This window comes from Chionomys nivalis, chromosome 7 (assembly GCF_950005125.1).
Source record: "Chionomys nivalis chromosome 7, mChiNiv1.1, whole genome shotgun sequence".
Lineage (NCBI taxonomy): Eukaryota > Metazoa > Chordata > Mammalia > Rodentia > Cricetidae > Chionomys > Chionomys nivalis.
In genome coordinates, this window is record NC_080092.1 from 77,043,979 (window position 1) to 77,061,209 (window position 17,231).

Sequence of the window (17,231 nt, forward strand, 5' to 3'; positions counted from 1 at the left end):
AAATGGCCTTGAGTGCTCCCAGGGTCAAGGCCACGCTAGCCTGAACAAATTACCTCCTGTGGCTGGAAGCCAGCATTTTCCCAGTCCTCTGATTCACGTGGAACTATGCCCAGTGGGGACTGCGCCCCTCAATTCCAAGTCATTCGGTACCACTCGGTCCTTAGTCCTCCCGGGAGCAGGGGGGCAGAGCTGAGCGGCAGCCCGGAGCTTGGCGGGAGGAGGCGACGGGGGAGGGGCAGGTGGGGAGATCCGGCTGGAGGGGAGGCTCCGACGTCTCCTTCCTTCCTGGTTTCTGCAGCCGCAGCTGCCACTGCTCAGCTCTGTGAAGAGGTAGCTGGCGACTCGGGGACAGTGACTCAGAGGCGGATCAGTGTACGGACCAAGAAGCAAGGGCGTCCATGGACTCTGGGGTAAGGGGGCCTTGCTGGCACCACTTGACATTACTGGGAGGGCTTCCTCTCCTCTGGAGCTGGAGGGTCTGCTCCTCCAGTGAAGAGGCTGAGAATGGAGGTGGTTAGGGGGACACTCTCCTTCCTACTGCCAGACACCTCCCACCTCTGCCGGGAGCCAGCAGTGAATGGCCCAGGTCCTAGGGACCAGGACAAGGGCATAGAAACACCCAAACACCGGAAGAGTTTTGGAAACTTCAAATGGTCGAATGCAGGAGTTTCCCCTTGGGTCAGCCTCTTACAGTCTGGGTCCTTCTGCTGTGACCTCCTGGCCACACTTACACTGCCTCTTCCCTGTCCCTTCTGGCCTTAACTCCTCAGGTGCTTGCTAGCTGCATAAGCTCTGAGCTGCTTCCCCAGACACCGGACAACATTACCCCTCCAGTCCCCTCCCCCTTCACACACACACACACACACACACACACACACAGCCTCATGTATTATTGATCTCCCGGCGGAGCCAGGACGGTCAGAACCAGTGCCAAGGGCGCCTGTGGGCACTGCCGTGGGACCTGGATAGACCTGGTCATGTTCCTGGTCACCTCTTCTCCCACCCACAGTGTCTCAGTCAGCCAGGGTCCTGCACCTGCTGGGTGGGAGGTGCTTCTCAGAAGCACAGAGGACTAACGTGGTAGATGGAGGAGCAGGGAAAAAAACCCAAGGTGGTTATCCTCGGGGCACGTTTGGCGCGAGGAGGCGTGGGAAAACAGGACTGCCTCAGACCTCAGTTTCCCTGTGCAGAAAATGGGAGCAGAAGCACTGGCAGCTAAGGGGTGGTCTGCAGGGCAGTTGTGGCCAAGCCGTAGAAGTAGGCAAAGAGATCCCAGAGGAAAAGGCAGCTGAACTGAGGAGCTCTTGCCCGTCTAGTCTCTGAGTCCTTCCATCTCTTCTTAGACCTTCTTTCTTTCCTCCCCAACCCCAAGGAACCGGCATTTCCTGGATTCCTGGGGTGTATGTCCAGGGTGAAGCCTTATGCTGAGTGCTAACTTACCCCCTGGCAGTGACCACAGTGGGGGCTGAGTTGGGTGCTGCTGGCGAGGTCCATTGTGGTTTCAAGGCATTCTGGGGGTGTGGGGTTGGCATGCAAGTGGGGGATGTGGATCATGTTCCCAGTGGTGGGGAGCATGACAGCAGGGTCGTACTCATGGGTCTCTCTTTTGCTTCAAGGGATTTCCCAGGACAAGGTGACACCGTTCCCTTGCCCCCCTGCTCTGCCCTCTTCACCAGGGAGTACCCTCTCCTTCCTCATGGACTTCCAAGAAAGAGACACTCCTTCCCTGACTGAGAGCACTCAGTCGTCAAAACCCAGCAGCACCCAGCAGGTCTGGAGTAGAAAGCAGTGGTGACTGGGCCTACCCTGGGTCCCTGGGGAATGGACTGAGGTGGCAGGCTAACCAGCTGCTGCCCCCCATCTACTCTGGATTACAGGCCTCCGAGCTGTGGGAGGTGGTAGAGGATCCTCGGGGCAGACGGGGAGCAGAGGACATCATGCCTGAGAGACAGGAAGGACACCTGCTGAAGAAGAGGAAGTGGCCTCTTAAGGGCTGGCACAAGGTAGGGTGTCAGGGCAAGGGAGGAGCTGCTTGTGGGAACTGCTGGCCAGCGCGGGCATCCATGCATGCTGCAGGAGAAGACAACTGTGTGTGTTTGCTCTCTCCCTACGCCACGCTCTTGGCTGCCTGGTCTTGCCCCTTCCGTACAGAGGTACTTTGTGCTTGAGGATGGGATCCTCCACTATGCCACAACGCGACAAGATGTAAGTCAGGTTCCAGGTTGGGGGTGTGGGGGGAGCCTGTGCCAGATGTTCTGAGCAGGTGGCTGGAGCCTTGAGTTAGCCGGAGCGGAGTCTGAGTCTCACTCAGTTCCACTTATCAGCAGCCTCCACCAAGTTACTGTTGACTTTCTGCATCCTTAGGCTCCACATCTTCAGAGTCAACAATTTAAACATGCGCGCATGCGCACGCGCACACACACGCACACACATATACACACATATACATATGCACACGTGTGCGCACACACAAGGCACACATACACACGTGCACACACACATGCGCGCACACACACACATACACACACACTTTGAAAGTATATCTGTGGGATTGAAGAGATAGCTCAGAGTTAAGAGCACTGGCTGCTCTTCCAGAGGTCCTGAGTTGAATTCCCAGCAGTCACATGGTGGCTCACAGCTATCTGTAATGAGATCTGGTACCCTCTTCTGACCTGCAGGCATACATGGAGGCAAGATGTTGTATACATAATAAAGAAATAAATCTTTTTAAAAAGGAAGTATATTTGTACTGAACACATGCAGGTTTTCTTCTCGCTGTGATTCCCTAAACACTAGAATCACCATTCCCACAGCATTGACATGACGTTAGGTATTAGAAGTCATCTAGGAATGGCTAACGGGTACAGCCATGGTATGTAGTTTATATGTAGAAACTGTACCTTTTACCGTTGGATATCAGCATGTGTGTATTTTGTTTTTCTTTGTGGCTCCTAGAGCCCAAAATATCATGAGACAGCTGCTTCCCTGGCCCTCAGCCTCCTTCCTTGCTGACACGGGGTAGGGGGTACACTCAGCCACTCGTGCCATTATCTGGATGATGCCCATTGCAAACTAAGTGCCCAGGGGCTTTGTCACCCTTGTCCTTGTCCTCCTCTTGTGCTGGGAACAAGAAACAAGGTGGAGTCTCAGGTTCCTTCCAAAGTGCATTCTGTTTTCCACCACATAGAGCTCCAGGGTTAGCAGCATTTTTTCCTTACTTGATGACTTCTCAGACCTGCATGAAGTTGGGCACAGCATAGTGTTCTATGTACACGAGGTGATGAACAAGCCCTTTCATATATGACTTACGGTGCTTGGCCTGTGAGTCTTGAGTGGCCTCAAGGAGATAGTGCCTCTGTGCTTCTGGGAACCTCAAGCCAGTCCCCTGTCTTGCACCAACCCTCCACTCCAGATCACCAAGGGGAAGCTCCATGGCTCCATTGATGTCCGGCTGTCTGTCATGTCCATCAACAAAAAGGCCCAGCGCATTGACCTTGATACAGAAGACAACATCTACCACCTAAAGGTGACATCCCTGGGAACAAAGTGTTCTGGGTACTAGCCTGGCAGAGGTGCCGGGGCACAAACACAGACGCTAAGGGTTCTCTGAGTTTGACAAGAAGAATGTCTAAATTGTGTGAAGCAGGCAGGAGTGGGCCCACTCCCATGGTTGGCTGCTATATGAATGGATACACACCTTGGAGCTCTTATGCTTGGGGGCATTATACTCTGTGACAGGGTTTTGTATAAACTGGGTGCTCTAGGGAAATTCCCTGCTTGCCTGGAAATCAGAGACCTGATGTTTTGCTCCTGGAAAGCAACCCCTCCCTTCTTATCTCTCTCTATCATTTCTGCAGATCAAATCCCAGGACCTGTTCCAAAGCTGGGTGGCCCAGCTCCGAGCCCATCGCTTGGCCCAGCGCCTGGACGTGCCCGGTGCCACTCATCGGAAGGTAAGAAGGGCCCAGGCGTGAGGGTGGCTGATGTAAAGATTTAAGGATGGAGGCTGTGGGAAACTGAGACCCAGAGAGCTGGGCACCATCTTTCCTGACTCTTGGCTTACCCCCACAGGTTCCTGGTACCCAGATGCTAACAGCAGGTAGTGCCTCTGCCTTACCTGGGGTTGGCCCTCGAGAGAAAGTATCATCCTGGCTGAGGGACAGTGATGGGCTAGACCGCTGCTCTCATGGTGAGGGTCCCTGACCCCAGGGCCTCTGTGGGTAAGGCCCATGTTCTCAGGTCTGGGCAGTAGCAACACGAAGGGAAAATGTTATCTCTATCACTTCCTTGGAGGGACCCCCTCTTCTGGGGAAGACACATTCTGCCTCCAAGATGATCAAATCTTCTTAGTGCCCCTAGGAACCCCAATTTGCAGAAGATAGTAGGCACACGCCCTAAGCACGTAGCTCACTTGAAGAGTCCTGCAGGAGGCCGATGCAGTAACATTTCTGAATAGCAGCAGGGAAAGACTGTGCCCTAGAATTGAGTTCCTGCAGCCGGAGACCGAGATAGTGACCCAGAGAGGGTAGTGTGTATAAATAAGGAGAGACAGATAGTAAGGACACCCAGCCTGGGCACAGGCGGAAGAGGTGGGGGGTAGTCTGCAGATGGGGTGAGCTAGACTACTGGCCTCCCAGACAATCAGAAGTGGCTGTGCCACAAGACTGGAAACGATTTAAGCTCCTGAAGAGAGGAAACAGTGTCAGACTCCCCTGGCTGCCAGCTGAATAGAAAAAAAGGGATAGGACAGCCTGGAAACCTCGGTACTTTTAGGAGAGCAATGTCCCCTCCTTCCCTCTCTCCTAGCACTCTCAGAATGCCAGGGTAAACTCCAGGAATTACACAGACTCCTTCAGAGCCTGGAGTCCCTACACCGAATCCCCTCCGCCCCTGTGATCCCCACACACCAGGTAAGGGTCAAGGGAGGAGGCAGAGACTGCTTGGGCCCCTCATCCCTGTCACTTTAGGGGACAGGCCTGCCTGCCTCATCCCTGTTTCAGCAGCCTCCAGGCTGTTTCTTTTCTGTCTGGGTCACTGCCGGCATGCCATGCCCATGTGCCTGGTGATCTGTGCTCTTCTCCATGGCTTTTTCCAACCCTGTGAGTGAAATTACTCCTCAACTTGCCAGGCCTCGGTGACAACTGAGAGACCCAAGAAGGGAAAACGGACCAGTCGCATGTGGTGCACACAGGGCTTTGCCAAAGATGACACCATTGGACGGGTGAGATGGGGGTCTAAGCCTCAAGTTGCAGGGATGCAATGCCCTGGACATCAGGAAGCTGTCCCTTCACCCCTCACGTTCACTGCCAGGTTGGTCGTCTCCATGGCTCTGTTCCCAACCTGTCTCGGTACCTGGAGTCTCGGGACTCTTCCGGCCACCGTGGGCTGCCACCTCCAGACTATGCCCACCTGCAGCGCAGTTTCTGGGCCTTGGCCCAAAAGGGTAAGTACAGGCTGGGTGGTATCTCCAAGTGGGTCAAGAGGTCAGGAGACTGAAGGGTCTGACGTCTGGCCTGCTCCGGCAGTGCACAACTCCCTTAGCAGCGTCCTGGTTGCCCTCACCACAGAACGGGATCGACTGAGAGACCTGCATCAGGGCTCAGAGCTGTCGCAGATGGCGGTGAGCTCAGGGACATGGCCGCTGACTGGAGGGAGGGCCTGAGACTGAGCTGGGACTGCAGGTCCCTTCGGCAAATCTGTGCCAGGGCTCAGGGGTTGGCAGAGGCTGTCCTGAGTGGGTGGGGGTGGCAGGTGGGGAGGGTTTCGCTTTCCCACCCTGGTTGCTCACCCTCTGCCTCAGGTCTCTGAGGCCCCAGATGGTCAGAGACGCCTCCACTCACTCTCCATCTCCTCAGACACCACGGCAGACTCCTTCAGTTCCCTCAACCCGGAGGAGGTGAGGCTCGAGGATGGACAGTGGGTGCTGGCTCTCTCCCAGGGGTGAGGGCCAGGGGAAGAGCACAGGGTTGATTTTTGTCTAGAAGTAGGTGGGGGAGGGGTGGGAGGCGATCCAGCTCTCACACAGCATCACGGTTCTCTTGGCGGGTCCTCCAGGCAGCTTGTATCTCCTCACGTCGTGTTTGGTTTGCAGTACTGAGCCTTGAACCTAGGGCCCTGAGCCTGCCAGGCAAGCAGTCTGCTTCTGAGCCACATGTCCAGCCTCTGAGAACTTTGATTTCAGAGCCTATGAGGCATTGGTTTTTACCTTCTACTGGGCCAGTCCAGCCTTTTGACATTGCACCATGGCATTGGCTTGTACAAAATTCACACTCCAGAACCATATAATGAAGTTAACAATAACGACAACAAAATTGCCAACAAATTTTTAACTGTGTGAAGTAAGCTATGATTTTGTGTTGGACTGCATTCATAGCTGTTCTCGGCTGCATTCTGTCGGGCAGAGCTCACGGACCGCCGGTTGGACATGTCTACATCATACAACTAAAACCCAAAGAATCCAGTCGATGGGCTCGTGGTCCCATAGTTGAACCCAGGCCGAATTAGAGTCCGAATGTGGCGCCACTGCATGCCAGTTGTGTGTTCTGGGTCTCAGTCTTCTAATCTTCAAGCTGGGGACACAGCTACACCTGTTCGTGGGGTGGGGGTCCAGGCTGAGTGGACCAGCGCAGGAAAAGGGTTTTTTTTTGGTTTTTCGAGACAGGGTTTCTCTGTGGCTTTGGAGCCTGTCCTGGAACTAGCTCTTGTAGACCAGGCTGGTCTCGAACTCACAGAGATCCGCCTACCTCTGCCTCCCAAGTGCTGGGATTAAAGGCGTGCGCCACCACCGCCCGGCTAGGAAAAGGGTTTGAAGCCAGGCTTTGTTGGTGCCACCTCTCCCAAGTCCAAGTTGTTCCCTCTCCCTTTACCCTTCTCCTCCCCTCTGCTACTTCTCCTGCTTGGCAGGAATTGAGTCTGGGGGGGGGGGTGGCTTCCCTCTCACTCCGATGGCCTCTGAGGTCTCAGATCCATCTGTCTTCCACAGCAAGAAGCTCTGTACATGAAAGGCCGAGAGCTGACCCCCCAGCTCTCCCAAAGCAGTGTGCTGTCCCTCGCTGACTCCCACACGGAGTTCTTCGATGCCTGCGAGGTTCTCCTTTCAGCCAGCTCTTCCGAGAATGAGGTGAGGGAAGGGGAAGCCGGCAGCAGGAGTGGGGGGACGTGGGGAAGACGGGCTTGGGGTCCCGAGATTCCTGTGTCCTTTCTCGCCACCTTGGCAGCTATCTCTGAGAGCATGCCCATTGTGCGGCTCTTAGAAACCTCTGCTCCCAGTTTACCACGCCGTACCTTACTGCGGTCTCTGAAGTCATCTTCCCGTGATCCCACGTCAGCTTTCGCGCTACTTTGACCCCCGTGTCCCCCTCAACTTCCCTTTTCTCTATGTCTTGCCAAGTTCCCAAGCTCTGTTTTTTATTTTTGTGTTTTGTCTTGTTGTTTTCCCTGAGACAGGGTTTCTCTTTGTAGCCCTGGCTGTTCTGGAACTCACTCTGTAGACCAGGCTGGCCTTGAACTCATAGAGATCCACTTACCTCTGCCTCCCGAGTGCACGGATTAAAGGTGTGTACCACTACCACCTGGTGCAAGCTCTTTTCTACCAATCAAGTACAGGATGATATCTTAGGACCTAAAGTCCTCCTCGCCCAGTCTTTTCTCTTTCATCAAAGAGTTAACTGACGTATTCTTGCCAGGTCCTGGGCATTGCCATTTAGTCTACCCTACCTATCCACTCTCCCTGTTCAGGGTTCTGAGGAGGAGGAGTCCTGCGCTAGTGAGATCACCACCAGCCTGTCTGAGGAGGTGCTGGACCTCAGGGGAGCTGACCGCTGTCAGAAAGGTACCAACTGGACGAGTAGGCAGGGGGCCAAGGGTGAACTGGAGTGTGTGTGTGGAGAAGCTGTTGGCTCATGGTCCGGGTGCCATGTAGAGGCAATCCTTTGTGTCTGGTGAGCTTTTGTCTTTGGGTATTGATTCCAGAACTGACCTTGGAACCATGAGCTGGGGAATATTTGGGGGGCTGTTCTGGGAGGTTGACCAGGCTTGGGGATGGTGCTGGCCTACCTTCTAGCAGTCTGGGATGGGCTGTGACGGGGACAGACGGTTCTGCTTGGGCTTTTAGCAGAGTAGCCCTGGGCCCATCACTTTACTTTCCAGAGCCCATTTCCTTTCCTTTCCTTTCTTTCTTTTTTTTTTCTCTTTTTTTTAATTTTAATTTAATTTTTTTGGTTTTGGTTTTGGTTTTTTGAGACAGTGTTTCTCTGTATAGCACTAGCTGTCCTAAAACTCCATCTGTAGACCAGGCTGGCCTCAAACTCAGATCCGCCTGCCTCTGCCTCTTGAGTGCTGGGATTAAAGGCTGGGGCCACCACTGCCCACCTTATTTCTTCTTCTAGAAAAGGGGCCGAGGACTGGGGACGTTTAGCTTGGCTTGTAGAGTGTTTGCCTTATCTGTACAAAGCCCTGGGTTCAGCCCCCAGAACCAAGAGTGGTGGCACAGGCCTGGAAACCCAGCACTCGGGAGGTGGAAGTGGGAGGGTCAGATCAAGATTATCCTCAGCTACGCAGTGAGTGCAGACCCAAGGAGACCCTGTCCCCTGTACAAAACTGCGGGGAGGGCAGCGGATGCCCCGCATCCCAGCTTCTGTTTTATTCATCAGGGGACAGAGGCAAGGTTGAGGCTTAGGCCCAGCTTCTGAGCACTTGTGCAAGGCAGTGGCACTGTCCTGTCCGGGTGGTTCTCAGCTCTGCTGCCCATCCAGGGGCTCACAAGCAGGCGGATCCAACATTGCCCTAGGAGGCAATGCCAGCATGCCTCAGGAGTTTAGGAGGCAGTCCTGTGCAGTGGGCCTGGCTTATCTGGAGCACTAGTGTCCCAGAGGAGACTAAAATGTCTGCCTCGGCCCACGGGCGTGTGCTCCAGGGCCTGCTGTAGGGCCCCCTCGCCGCCGCTGCCTGCCAGCTGCCAGTGGACCTGGAACAGATGTGAGCCTGTGGAACATCCTCCGCAACAACATCGGCAAAGACCTGTCCAAGGTGTCGATGCCCGTGCAGCTCAACGAGCCGCTCAACACGCTGCAGAGGCTCTGCGAGGAGCTGGAGTATAGCAACCTCCTGGACCAGGCCAGCCGCACGACCGACCCCTGCGAGCGAATGGTACCCACCCAGGGTCACCCGTTCCTCCCTGGGGTTCTGTCTGTCTTCCCAAATCCTGCCAGGGTGGGTCCCTGGTGCTGTAGCACCGCATTCAAACCCCAGACTCTGCTTGCAGTGGGCTGCTGCTGTGTCCTTCCTGGGGTGTCCTTGCGTATGTGGCACCCTCCTTGGCCTCCCCACAGGTGTACATTGCAGCCTTTGCTGTCTCCGCCTACTCCTCCACGTACCACCGGGCAGGATGCAAGCCCTTTAACCCCGTCCTGGGAGAGACCTACGAGTGTGAGCGGCCTGACCGGGGTTTCCGTTTTATCAGCGAGCAGGTATGGGCCCTGAGGTGGGAAGGCTGTTCTCACCGCTGGGGCAGGGGAAGGCCTGGGCTTTGGGGACCAGAAGGTGGGCCGGCGGGGCCAATGGATAGAGGAGAATAAAAAGCAGTGGTCCTTTGCCAGGCACATGCCAGCGGGGAGAGCTCTGCTCTGTATATGGGAGGCAGAGTAAAGCAATTCGAGAGGGCTAGTGAGAGCCACAGCCAGGGTGTGCTGGGGAGGGGGCGACACTGCCAGCTAGGTCTTGAAGGGTGGGTTAGGGAAAGTCTGGGTAAAGAGCTGGAACGTTGGTTTGTTTCGTGTGTGTAGGCTAAGGCGGATCACCTGTAGCAAAGCCAGAGACGGGACTGAACAGGCTAAATAAGCCCTGTGCTTTGTAGGTGAAAGTGAGGTGCATTCTGGGGTTTTATTTGCTTCTAAATCCGAAGCCATTGAGAGGCACGGAGAACTCGAAACAGAGAAGTGGCATGCTCACAATGGCACTCTGGAGAGAGCACTCAGGCCGCAGTGTGCAACAGTTGGCAGAGGCCATTATCGGGCCATTAAAGTCATCAGCCTGAGAGCTGAGGGCAACCTGCACTTAGCCTGTGGTTCCCTGAAACTGAGAGCTCTGTGTGCGTCACCACTGACCGAACTCAGCGGGCGCAGGGGTGGAGGAGAGGGTGGGGAGTGACCCTGTGCTGGGCACCATGGCGTAGGCTGGAGTGGAGGAGCTGCCAGCCTCACGTGGGCAGCAGACGGGAACAAGTGTGGAGAGACCTCTTAGAGTGCTGGGCAATAGGATTGGTGAGTGGAGGGGGTCCTGCGTGGTTCTGTCTCTCTAGTTGAGGAGATTCAGTGCATGGGTGCAGATGCCAGCTAGCAAGAGAGAAGGTAGAAGGGAAAAAAAGAGCTAGTAGCAGGTTGCCCCTTGGGTGGGACTTCCTCGGGGAAATGTCCTGTTGGCTTTGAGGCTTATGGACCACGGACTGGAAAGAGGGTTCCCAACTTAGTTGGTGGGAAAAATCAGGATCCCCTGTGGGGTTGTCACCAGGAGGGGAAATGTGGCCCATGGGACCTGGGGTGACAGTGACTTCATGAGTGAGAGACAGGAAGGACAGGGTAGAGATGAGGCTATGCAGAGTGCACAGGTGTATCCAGCTTGCAGCCCATTGGCTGAGGTCCACCTCAGGACAGCTGTAAATGCAGCCCGAAACAGCTGTAGATGACAACATCATATTGCCACATCAAAAGATGGACAAGGCTGGCGGTGGTGACACATGCCTTTACTTCTGATATTGGGGAAGTTAAGGCAGGAGGAATTCTGTGAATTTGTGTCCAGTCTGGTCTACATAGTGAGTTCTAGGACAGCTAGGACTATAAAGAGAGACCCCGTCTCAAAAAAAGAAAAGAAAGAAAGAAATAAAGGAAGGAAGGAAGGAAGGAAGGAAGGAAGGAAGGAAGGAAGGAAGGAAGAAAGAAAGAAAAAAAGGAAGGAAGGAAGGAAGGAAGGAAGGAAGGAAGGAAAGAAACTTAAAAAGTTAGAAACCCCTGACAACAGTGAAAGTTAAAAAAAAATAAAATCTAGAGCTGGGCAGCGGTGGGGCAGGCTCAGCACTCGGGAGAGACAGGCTCTGAGTTCCCAGCCAGCCCGAACAAGTTCCAGAACACCCAAAGCTGCACAGAAAAACCTCCTCTCGAAAAACCAAAAAAAGCTAGAAAAAGGGCCAGTGTGGTGGCTCAGCATGTAAGAGCAGTGGCCACTAAACCTGATGACCAGAGTTCAAGTTCAGCGATTTACATGGCGGAAAGAGAAGCAATTCCTGCCAACTGTCCTCTGACCTCCACCCACATGCTCCCATGCACACACACACATACGCACATAAACACACACATATGTAGATAGGTGTGCACATATATTACATTTTATGTATGTGTGGAGATGTTTTGCCTGCTTGTGTGTCTGTGCAGTGCTTGCATACGTGGTGCTGTAAAGGACAAAAGAGGACATCAGGTAACAGATGTGTGTAAGCTGCCGTATGGGACTGGAAAGTGGACTTGGATTTATTTATTTGCATAGTAAGACCCTTGGGAAAGCAGCCAAGGCTCTTAACTGTGCAATCTCTCCAGCACCGCCTCCATTTAAATTTTTTTAAATGTATGTATATGTGTGTGTGTGTGATGAGCACATGAATGTGTGTGTGTGTGTGTGTGTGTGTGTGTGTGTGTGTGTGAGCATATGAATTTAGTGCCCTAGGCAGCCAGAAGGTATTGGGTTTCTCTGGAGCTGTAGCTACAGGATGTTTTGAGGAGCTGCCCAGTATACGCTCTTAACTGTTGATCCCTCTTTCTACCTCTGAGTGTGTGTGTGTGTGTGTGTGTGTGTGTGTGTATGTGTGTGTGTGTTTTAAACTAGGGACTGGAGAGATGGCTCAAGGGTTAAGAGCACTCACTGTTCTTGTAGAGAACCCCAAGTTCTGTTTCTACCACCACAGTTCCAGGAGATCTCATGCCCTCTTCTGGTCTTTGCAAGCACATGTACATATACATACATACAGGCAAACATACATCAATATAAATTTTTGTTTGTTTGTTTTTTTATATTTATTTATTTATTATGTATACAATATTCTGCACCAGACCTCATTACAGATGGTTGTGAGCCACCATGTGGTTGCCGGGAATTGAACTCAGGACCTTTGGAAGAGCAGGCAATGTTCTTAACCACTGAGCCATCTCTCCAGCCCCCTGTTTGTTTGTTTTTTGAGATAAGGTTTCTGTGTAACCCTGACTGTCCTGGAACTCGCCCTGAACACTAGACTGGCCTTGAACTCTCAGAGATCCCTCTGCCTCTTGCCTCTCAGTGATGAGATTAATGGTATATGGCACCACCGCCCACCCCAGCTAAATTTTTAAGAAAAAAAAATTAATTTAAGGGGCTGGACAGATTGGCTCAGGGGTTAAGAGCACTGCCTACTCTTCCAGAGGTTCTGAGTTCAATTCCCAGCCAACCACATGGTGGCTCACAACCATCTATAATGAGATATGATGTCCTCTTCTGGCATGCAAGCATGCCTGCGTGCAGAATACTGTATGTGTAATAAATAAATCTTAAAAAATTAATTTAAAACTAGAAGAAAAGGAGATTATTTTCAAGAAATGTAATCACAAGGGAAAGCAGAGAAAAGGGTGGACACCAGAAGGAGGAGAAATGGGTGGGCACCAGAGGGGGGAGAAATGGGTGGGCACAGAGGGAGGAGAGAAGGGTGAGCACCAAACTCATTCTTTTATTTAGTTTTTGTTGATATTGTTTGCTTTGTTTTTTGAGACAGGGTCTTACTTACTATGTAACTCTGGCCAGCCTTGAACTTGCCTCTGCCTCCTGAGATCAGGAATTAAAGAGAGTGCAAAGTTTACACAGCAGAATAATGTGTACAATAGAATCCTCACATTCTGACCTAGGGAAGGGACTTCTGCTACTATCCTGCCAGAAATGATGGGCACAGATGGCAGCAGAGACATGCCTATCTAGAGGGGGAGACTTAAAATGCAGTCAAGGCGTGTGTACTCGTTGGTGGCTCCTCTCACTCAGCATAAAGCCTTATTCATATTGTTGAGTGTGCCAATAGTGTATTCCTTTTATTAATGAATGTCCCTTTGTGTGAACACACAGCAGTTTGCTTGTTTCCTTTTTGATTGACGTTTGGATTGTTTCCTGTTGGGGGTATTATGAATAAAAGCGCTATGAATATTTGTGTGGGAAAATAAAGGGAAGGCTTGCTGCTTCGGATGGGAGATGCAGGAAACCCTTTTGTTTGTAGAGAAGGGGTCATGTGGAAGGAAGGACTGAAGGGAAGCGGTGTGGGAGGGCTGTGGAGCCATGAAGGAAGAGATGCCAGCCTGGAAGCTCGGAGGGGAGCAGGTAGCAGGGATGAAGCTAGAGTGGAAGGAGTTGCCTTTTCCCGCATGGGTTAGAGGCCCTGTTGGGTATGTTGCAGGGAATGTCTGTGCCAAAGCAGGGCTGCTTTTTGAGGGCTCCATCAGCAGAGTTGGTCAGGGTGGCCAGCAAGGCCAATGAGCAAGGAGAACACGGGGCCCAGTGGGGAACAGAGATGATAATGGACTTGGATGGTGCCTGAGGATTGCAGGAGCAAATGACTTAGAATTAACCCATTCAAGCCGGGCGGTGGTGGCGCAGACCTTTAATCCTAGCTCTTGGGAGGCAGAGGCAGGCGATTCTCTGTGAGTTTGAGGTCAGCTCGTTCTATAGAGCGAGTCCAGGACAGCCAAGACTACACAGAGAAACCCTGTCTCAAAGATCAAACAAGAATTAACTGATTCCCTTGAAACTAGGTAGGAATCAGAGAATCGGGGTGGGGGCCAGGTTAAGGAGACCCCAAGCTTCTCAGGGGCAGCGTTAAGGACTTTTTTTTTTTGCTTATCAAGGTCTCCCATCATCCCCCAATCTCTGCATGTCATGCAGAATCGGAGAACTTCGTCTTCTGGCAAGGTGAGTGGTGTAGGGTTGGATGAGCATGAAGGTTATGGATGGTGGGGTGCGGGGGTGGCTGGAACAATCTGGATCACTCTGGCCTTATGTCTGCTGATCCCTCTCCCCCTCCCGCCCTCCCCTCCCCAGACATGAAGTGGAAGAACAAATTCTGGGGCAAATCCCTGGAGATCGTGCCCGTGGGGACCGTCAACGTCAGCCTGCCCAGGTGAGTACTGTAAATTCCAGGGGCTGGGCCTGCTCACGGGCCTTCTCCTGGCTGCAAGTGGGGCCTGGTCTAGCCTGGAGCTGCCGGAGGTGACAGCAGGCGGCGGCATCTGTACATTTTACACCTGCGTCTGCAGCGGTTACTGTGAAGAAGGCGAGAAGCCTGAGAACCGGGGTGGGGGCTTAACGAGGTCATCTGACTAAGTGTCTTTCACAACTTTTTGATCATGACTTACCTTAAGAAATGCACTTGAGACTTCAGATCTATGGAAACGAGGCATCCCCACCCCCACCCCCCAACACACACACATACACACACACACACAGAAATCTAAATGGATGCTGAGAGAGAGAGAGAGAGAGAGAGAGAGAGAGAGAGAGAGAGAGACGGATACACAGACAGATAGCAGAAGGTAAAGGGGAAGGAGGCTTTTCACTAAGAGTGACAGGGGCCCTGTTTGGTGATGCACACTGAAGCAAGTAGGTATCTGTGGGTTCAAGGTAGCCCGGGCTATACAGCAAGTCCCAAGGCTACACAGTGAGACCCTGTCTCAAAAATCCCAGAGCAAAAGAGTGGCAGGGACCCTTCTGCAGTCTTATTTCCGTGACTCGTGCACTTAGGAACTTTGTTATGGAATCCAGACTTGTTCACTGGAGTGTTCTGTGATGGCGACTGAGGTTATGAACAAGAGTTGCACCTCCCTTAGCTGGTGCCGGACGTCGGCACTCCTCCTTCCGGCCCTTGTGACTTGATACAGGAAGAAAGGAGCATCTCCATTAACAGCCTACCTGTTTCCCAGGGCTGGTTGACTGCTGCTGTCATGTGCCCTGTCTCTCTCAGGTTTGGGGACCACTTTGAATGGAACAAGGTGACGTCCTGTATCCACAACATCCTCAGTGGCCAGCGCTGGATCGAGCACTATGGAGAGGTGCTTATCCGAAACACGCAGGATAGCTCCTGCCATTGCAAGATCACCTTCTGCAAGGTAGGCGCACCCGCGCGCCCACCCCACCTCTCCACCCGGAGGGTCCTCTCCTCTGGGGAAGGGGGATAGCCTCTTACCCACTCCCACCTTCTCCACCATAGGCCAAGTACTGGAGCTCCAACATCCATGAGGTACAAGGCGCAGTACTTAGCCGCAGTGGGCGCGTCCTCCACCGCCTCTTCGGGAAATGGCATGAGGGGCTGTACCGCGGCCTCCCACCGGGTGGGCAGTGCCTTTGGAAACCCAGTAAGTGGGGTGTCCAGGAGGACTGAAGAGGGTGAGGGTGGCTGTAACACAGTCCACCTGCCCCAGCCCCTTGCCTCCCCCAGATTCAATGCCCCCAGACCATGAGCGAAACTTCGGCTTCACTCAGTTTGCCTTGGAGCTGAATGAGCTGACCGCAGAGCTGAAACGGACCCTGCCTTCCACTGACACACGGCTCCGGCCAGACCAGAGGTCGGTGCCTGGCTGACTTCCCTAGGAACTCCTTAAAATGGGAAAGGGGCAGGGACCTCAGCTCTGGGAACCCCTGAGGCTAGCCAGTTCACTGCCTGATGTCTGGATCATCAGGTACCTGGAGGAGGGGAACATACAGGCGGCGGAGGCCCAGAAGAGGAGGATAGAGCAGCTCCAGCGAGACCGGAGGAGAGTGATGGAGGAGAACAACATAGCGCACCAGGCACGCTTCTTCAGGTGCCTCATCCCCCGCCCGCCCCGCCCGCCGCTCTGGGTCCCTCTGCAGCCCGGCTCCTCATTACCGCCTTCTGCTTAGAGTAGTTTGTGGGAGGCAGCACCGGGAACTAGCCTGCGTTCTACCATCCTCTACCCACACCTACTGGTGCTTTTCCCCCAGGCGGCAGACAGACAGCAGCGGCAAGGAGTGGTGGGTGACCAACCATACATACTGGAGGCTGCGTGCTGAGCCAGGCTATGGGAACCTGGATGGGGCTGTGCTCTGGTAGCCCTGGCCTCGGGGCAGGAGACTCTGAGCCTTCACTCCTGCCCCTCTTCCTACCATGGACATATGGGTGAGGTCAGGTTTGCTCTCACTGCCCTTGAGGGCAGAGGGGCAGCCAAGCCTCCAGCCCTTTCCCCCTCTGCTGGCCAGAGGGGCTGTATCTCAGCGCTCTCCCACTCCACCATTGGGGTGGAAATGGAATCTGGGCTTCCCAGTCTTGTTACCCCAGCAGCTGGCATGTCAAACCCTTCTCGCTCAGCCATCCTCCTCTTCTGGGCGTGTTTTTGGGAGATGCCAGGTTCCCCAGATTTGCTCCCCATTTCAGTGCCTTCCTAGGACACAGGGGACCCCCTTGATGCTACCCAGACTTTTCTGTGCCCAGGGCGCTGGCCGTGCTGCAGGGTTGGAATGGGTGGAGGAGAGGAGATGTCCTTTTCCCATCTGTCCTCTTTGCAGCCTCTTTGTTCTGCCCTGACCCATCCCTTGTCCTGCATCCCCTTCTCCCAAACTGCAAGGCACCTGCCGCTTCCAGCTCCTCCACCCCAGGGGACACCAGTGGTCCCTTCAGGCTTGGCTTAGCAGATGCCCCAAGAGGTGGATGAGCCTTCTCCAAGAGGTGTGGAGCAGGCTGAGTTGCCTGGCCTCAGACTCACCCAGGAGGGAGTGAGCCAGTGTGAGTGTAAGTTTGTGTAGGAGTGTGTGTGTGTGTGTGTGTGTGTGTATGCGCGCGCCGTGTCCTGCTTGCCGGCGAGCAGGATTCCTAATGTAGCCAGGACACCCCCGCTGCTGGTGTCTGTCACCGCTGCTGCTCATTTTCTCAGTTTGCCTGAGTCAGGTGAATTGCTATAACATTCCAAGCTCCAATAAAGATTGTCCTAGACTTTGGCCTGTGACCACTCATTGAAAGCTATAGGCTCTGGAGTTCTGGGGGAAGGCTCATAACCACTGCTGTGTTGACTTATGTCGTTCCAAAAGGTCTGTTTCCAGAGAAGTAGGGATGTAGATCAGGGTGGGAGTGCTTGCCTGGCATGCAGAAGGCCAGTCCTGGGTTCACTCCTCAGCACTGGCCGAGGAATGGGGGAAGAACCTGACGAAAGTTAACTTACTTGGGCTAGCAA

General features: G+C 53.6%; 1 protein-coding gene across 1 annotated transcript; it reads left to right on the plus strand.

Annotated features, from left to right (window-relative positions):
• The first annotated feature begins 264 nt into the window (after positions 1-264).
• Positions 265-16,983, plus strand: Osbpl7 (oxysterol binding protein like 7). The gene is made up of 23 exons (XM_057776285.1): positions 265-410; positions 1,617-1,771; positions 1,878-2,003; positions 2,152-2,205; positions 3,413-3,526; positions 3,858-3,953; positions 4,072-4,189; positions 4,807-4,910; positions 5,129-5,221; positions 5,311-5,443; positions 5,526-5,620; positions 5,801-5,896; positions 6,983-7,120; positions 7,738-7,831; positions 8,915-9,147; positions 9,330-9,467; positions 13,899-13,962; positions 14,092-14,170; positions 15,011-15,155; positions 15,257-15,401; positions 15,485-15,611; positions 15,726-15,848; positions 16,009-16,983. Exons 2-23 carry the CDS (start codon positions 1,697-1,699, stop codon positions 16,115-16,117), a joined length of 2,499 nt encoding a protein of 832 aa, XP_057632268.1. The 5' UTR covers positions 265-410; positions 1,617-1,696; the 3' UTR covers positions 16,118-16,983.
• Positions 16,984-17,231: the final 248 nt, after the last annotated feature.